This window comes from Triticum dicoccoides, chromosome 4B, assembly GCF_002162155.2.
Source record: "Triticum dicoccoides isolate Atlit2015 ecotype Zavitan chromosome 4B, WEW_v2.0, whole genome shotgun sequence".
NCBI lineage: Eukaryota > Viridiplantae > Streptophyta > Magnoliopsida > Poales > Poaceae > Triticum > Triticum dicoccoides.
In genome coordinates, this window is record NC_041387.1 from 681,279,706 (window position 1) to 681,285,756 (window position 6,051).

Sequence of the window (6,051 nt, forward strand, 5' to 3'; positions counted from 1 at the left end):
CTTTTGGCTTCCCAGAGACAAGCATCATAAGCAAAGACAAGGCCATCTAAAAATAGATGACATGAAATAATTAAAACAAATGTAAAATAATCAATACCATTACCAGTAAAGACAAAAGGACTCCACTTAACTGTTTAACTAATAGTACAAATAAAAACATTTGCAGTGCTATGATAAGTACCTGCAAGCAGACTTCAAAGCAGCAGCATCGATGGTTGGCCATCCTGAGTGGGAATTTCCTCACGATGCCGGAACGTACAATGACACTCCTGAGAGAACTCGATTCTTCGTGGACAACGGAACATACCTCACTGAGCAGGGGAGGTTTTTCCTTGCATGGTACTCCAATAATCTGATCAAGCACGGTGACAAGATCTTGGATGAAGCAAACAAGGTCTTCTTGGGACACAGAGTGCAACTGGCAATCAAAGTAAGTGCTCCCACCCTAAAGATCTCAGTTTATTACAAAAAAAGTTGAGAAGTCATGTATGATAAAAAACAAAAAAAATACACAAAAATTCATTCTAACACTATATGCTAAAGGAACTTGCATTTCTAAATCTAGAATGTAAATGAGACATGGTCCAATGCTTGGTTGCAGATCTCTGGCATTCACTGGTGGTACAAGGCTCCAAGCCATGCGGCCGAGCTCACAGCTGGGTACTACAACTTACATGACAGAGACGGCTACAGACCCATAGCACGCATGCTCAAAAGGCACCATGCTAGCCTTAACTTCACTTGCGCCGAGATGAGGGACTCAGAGCAAAGCTCGCAGGCGAGGAGCGCACCAGAAGAACTAGTCCAACAGGTAGGTAACATATGCCTTTGGATATTACACTTATATATCTCTAATTGAAACACCTAAAGCACTTGTCGTCGAAATTCTCAGGTGTTGAGTGCTGGATGGAGAGAGGGCCTAAATGTGGCATGCGAAAATGCACTTCCTCGATATGATCCAACTGCTTACAACACCATACTGAGGAATGCGAGGCCTCATGGCATCAACAAGAGTGGCCCTCCTGAGCACAAACTGTTTGGATTCACCTACCTTCGGTTATCGAATCAGCTGGTAGAGGGACAAAACTATGTCAATTTCAAGACCTTTGTCGACAGAATGCATGCCAACCTGGTTAGTGCCACAACCCTTATTCATGCATGTCAAAAATTAAACAGATGAATCATTAATTTGTTGATTTGCGCCGGCCTATCATAATAATGTAATTTGATTCTTTTCAGCCTCATGACCCATGTGTTGATCCAGTGGCGCCTTTGCAAAGATCAGGGCCAGAACTGACGATTGAAATGATCCTACAAGCAGCGCAGCCAAAACTGGAGCCATTCCCCTTTGAAGAGCACACCGACCTGCCGGTTCAAGGCCTCGGTGGTATCGGTGGTGGGGAGGTTGAAGGCCCCACTGGTGGCATGGGTGGGGAGGTTCAAGACCCCACTGGTGGCATGGGTGGGGAGGTTGAAGACCCCACTGGTGGCATGGGTGGGGAGCTCCCTACCACCGTGTAGTGAAACCTTTATTATCTACAGTACCTTCTATGTTGTGTGGGACAGAGAAACCTTTCTCTGCCTTATTAATAGTAATAAATAAAGCACATCACTTGTGCGTGTTCTGGGAAAAAGATCTCAGTGTTGTAGTTTACGAGAAGTGTTGAAGGCCTCAGTGGTGTCATGGGCGGGGAGATCCTTGCCGCCGGGTAATGGAATATTTATGATCTACCTTATATTTTGTGTGTGTGACAGAGAAACCTTTCTCAACCTTATTAATAATAAATAAAGCGCATCACTTGTGCACATTCTGGAAAAAAATCTCAGTGTTGTAGTCTACGAGTAGGGTTAATTGTTGCTTTGTGAGAACTAAAGTGCACTAAAAATATGCCGATAAGGATAAATAAAATGCGGTACGGTGCTAAAACGTTTGGGGTCTGTGGTGGAGTTAGGAATAGTAATAGGGTTTTCTCTGATCGACGGCGGTGGGACGATGGCGATGTCATCAGCTTGGAATAAATTCTCCCTGCCTCGTCCTCGTTCCGGTGGTGCTTTGTACTGTCAGGAGACGTGTGGATAAATTGGTACTCACGGAGGCAGCGCTTGGCGGATGGCTTTTCTTCATCATCAAGATGGCCTTCTATGCTCCAACCCACCTCGAATTTGTCTGGCGGGATGGAATTGACGAAGCTCCGGCGTATATTCGATCCATGTCCTCCGAACAACCAGGTTAGGACTTCTCGTGAGGCATACACACCATCAAATTCTTGTGTCAAGTGCTTCACATCAATTTAGATGTTCAGCGATGGCAACTACAACTCCAGGACACTGGTCTCTCGGGACACATGCAAGAAGACTTCTCAGCTGTCATCAACAAGGTCAAGCCAGCTCCAGTAGGGGAGCGACGACAACAACACGTCATTGGCTCATTCTGGTGCCGATGGTGGTCGTTCAGTGGTTTAGGGATCTCATTGTAATTTTTAGTATATTTGGAACGCTTTGAACTTATTGTGAACCTTGATAATTGATTCTAGTCTTTTTCATGAAGAAAAAGAATAAAATATTTTTTTGCTCATTTAATGATTGTAACTCAGGTGGTTTTGACTTCACTAGGCATTGTCTACCTCTCCGGAGAAGGTTAGGTGATATCTTACTAAGTGTCGAATCTACTTCGATGGAGTTTTTGACCATTTTGGATGTACAGTTTTACACAAAAAAAGTTAAATCTTCGAAATCGAGCTGTAAAATCCGTTTGTAGTTTGGTCGTAGTTTACGGGGCTAATCAAGATGACAATAAACTAGATTTCCTTCATGACCAGTCAATCTTGCTGAAGACAACCTATATCCATTGCTGATGGGAGGGGAATTTAACATCCTATAGTTTTAACAATGAAAAATACTGACTAGTTACTACTAAGGAAATACCTATACACAGAAGCTTAGTAGTAGCGCTTTTTATAATAAACCGCTGCTACTACTTATCAGTAGCGCTTGCGCACGGTAAGCGTTGCTATGCACTTATCAGTAGCGATGTGTTCATAAAACACGCTACTACTACAATTGCCAGACCGTTGCCGGCAGGCCAAGCATAGTAGTAGCACTTCTATGTAGGAAGCGCTACTGCTATTGAACGTAGCAGTAGCACTTTCTACATACAAGCGCTACTACTACGGGCTCCTTATCCACGCTTCGACCCGCGCTTGACTCACTCTCCCCCTCACACACTCTCACTCGCGCGCCTCTGCTGCCACCTTCCCCCGCGCGCCGCCGTCCCCCGCGCCGGTCTTCTCCCGCCGACCGCCCTCGCCCGCGCCAGCTCTCCTCCCTCGTCGGCCACCCTCCTCCGCGCCGGCCTCCTCCCGCGCCGGTCCTCCTCCCCCCGCCCCCCGCGCCGGCCCTCCTCCACCGAGAGGTACTCCCTCCCCCTCCCTCTAGGTTAATTAACTTAGGTGAATTTAGTTCATTAGGTTAACTAAGTGAACTAGCTAGGTTAATTTAGGTAAACTAACTAGGTTAGGTAACTAAGTGAACTAGCTAGGTTAATTTGGTTTACTAACTAGGTTAATTAGATATTTTTAGATGTTTGGTTAACTAATTTGGTTAAGTAATTAGGTTAGGTAACTAAGTAGATGTTAATTACATTAGGGCAGTAGTGGTACTGTTAATTAGATGCTTTTTAGTTAGGGAAGTAGGTTAGGTAACTAAGTAGATGTTAATTAGGTTAGGTAACTAAGTAGATGTTAATTTAGGGCAGTAGTGTTTAGTTTAGAGAAAAAATTCAATATAATTTTTTACTATTTTTTAGTAAGTGTTTAATAGAATTAGTAAGAAAATTAATAGAACTAGTTGAAGTAGTTTATTTTTATCTAAGGTGTATTATTTTCAGCACGGTGACCAAGGCACATAATTATGCACTGGATAGGACAAAATTATCCTTCTCTAATTTGTAGATTAGCGGCAAGTAAATCATTTAGGCTAGAAAAGAAAGAGATACACACAATCGAGAGAGACAGTTTCCTTTTCTTTCTCTACAAGGAGAGATACATGCAATCAGGTGAGAGATACTTTCTTTTTTCTGGAGAGCCAAGGCTAGAATTATGAGAAATTAGAACAAATGCACCTTACATTGTGAAATTTTATCAGAAAACAAATACACCTTATATAAAGGAACGGAGGGAGTACTAGTTTATTTTTATTTATAGTAAGTGCTTAGTTGAACTACTTGAATTAATATAACTAGTTTATTTTTAGTAAGAAAATTTAGGTATATGAGATTTGATGATCTAATTAAAATTTTACTATAGAACTAGTTTATTTTTAGTAAGAAAATTAATAGAACTAGTTTATTTTTTTAGTTAAAGCTATTATTCCCGCATCCTCGTCGTCGACTCGGCGGCGGAGGAGGCCTGCTTGATCAGAGGGGCCATGTCCGATCCGCCAGGCTGGTACTGGGAGGTGCTACCTTCCGGGGGCACAGCTTGGTGAGGAGCCAGCCCGTCATTGACCCGAACCTTCTTTGATGACGGTCGTGTGGGCCAGTGACGGTGTGGAGGCTTGAGGACCCCGCAAAGGTGGTACGTCACCATTTCAGCGAGGACGAGCACGTCCGTCGCTACATGGTTGCGTTGGAGGGAAGGTTCTCTAATACCTGGCAGGTTCTTTAGGGATCTCACAGGAGCTATGATCCTGTGATGGTTCCTTCTCTTTGGGTGTCCACCGCCCGCGCCGATACCCGTCGTTCGCTAGGGTTTTAGCTGTATTAGTGATGGTATATGTATGATACTATTCGAGATGTATTAGTGTTAATATTCGATGATGTACGGATGCAAGAGATGATTTAGTTTTGCTTATTGAATGCATGCTAATTTGAATACTAATTTATTTTACGATTTGATTTTGCTTATTGAATGCTCAAATTGGATAACTACTCCTATTTTGAATGCTCAAACGGGAGAGCACTATGCAAGGCGTATGCATTTGATTAGTTGATAGCTTATAGGGTTTTTGTTTTTGTAGAAATCAAGGAGCCCCTCCATCATCCCCGCCGTCGTCCCCATCACCGACCCCCTCCGACCTCGAGGTGAGACCAGCCAAATCTCCATGTCAATATGAGTCCTATAAGATATTTTGAAATATTTTTGTTCATATTTTCAACCATTGAAATGCAATGACCATGAAGTTTGATTCCTCATATGATGTAGATATAAACATGTATATCTTGTGTTGCTCAAATAGGATATGTGCTTGTCCAAGTGGCCGGTCATGTTTGCAGGTTACACCTCTGAGTGGCCTATGTTTTGCCAGAGTGTTGATTAATTTCCGTTCCGGCAAATTTCAGGTGCTCGATATGTCCTTTTTTAGCAAAGGTCATGCCAGATTTTTCCGTGAATTTTGGCATGACTTGTTCTAGAATATGTAGGAAATATCGAGTGGCCTGGATTTTCTAGGAAAATAATTAAACGACATTTCGGGTTCACTTTAAGTCTGTCGAGGCTCCATACATCACAGTCAACAAATGAGTGAGGGAGAAAGTCTGCACCATATATGAGAGAAGAAAAATCCCGACTGATGTCATGGGGGTCGTTTTTCCTTCTTCTCCTTGTGCTAGACCTTTGCTATGCACTAGGGGAAGGAGGAATAACAACCATTACCGACGGTCGAAAAATCAATGAGGAAGTGTATCCACCATATATGAGAGAGGACGAAGAATCCCGACTGTGGTCGTGGGTGTCATTTCTCCTTCTTCTCTTTGTGCTAGACCTTCGTTATGCACTAGGGAAAGGAGGAGTGACGACCATCACCGACAGTCACAAATGTCAGAGAGGAATCAGTGAGGGAGAGTCTCCACCATATATGAGAGGACGAAAAATCCCAACTGTTGTCATGGGGGTAATTTCTCCTTCGTTCTCGTGTGCTAGACATTTTGGTGTAATGCACTCGGGGATGAAAGGAGGAGCGATCATCACCAACGGTCAAATGTATACACCACATGAGCTGAGAGTTTTCAAGAAAAGACTCGGCGGACCGATAGTCAACCCGTTATGAATAATA

At 43.2% G+C, this 6,051-nt stretch overlaps 1 protein-coding gene across 1 annotated transcript in view; it reads left to right on the forward strand.

The window, feature by feature from the left end:
• The window catches only part of LOC119292352 (beta-amylase-like), a 3,954-nt gene extending 2,156 nt beyond the window's left edge, over nt 1–1,798 (forward strand). Inside the window, exons 4-7 of the mRNA XM_037571198.1 lie at nt 167–430; nt 602–811; nt 893–1,132; nt 1,240–1,798. Coding sequence (XP_037427095.1) covers nt 167–430; nt 602–811; nt 893–1,132; nt 1,240–1,521 — 996 coding nt within the window. The 3' untranslated portion in view covers nt 1,522–1,798. The remainder of the gene's footprint in view (nt 1–166; nt 431–601; nt 812–892; nt 1,133–1,239) is intronic.
• The last annotated feature ends 4,253 nt before the right edge of the window (nt 1,799–6,051 follow it).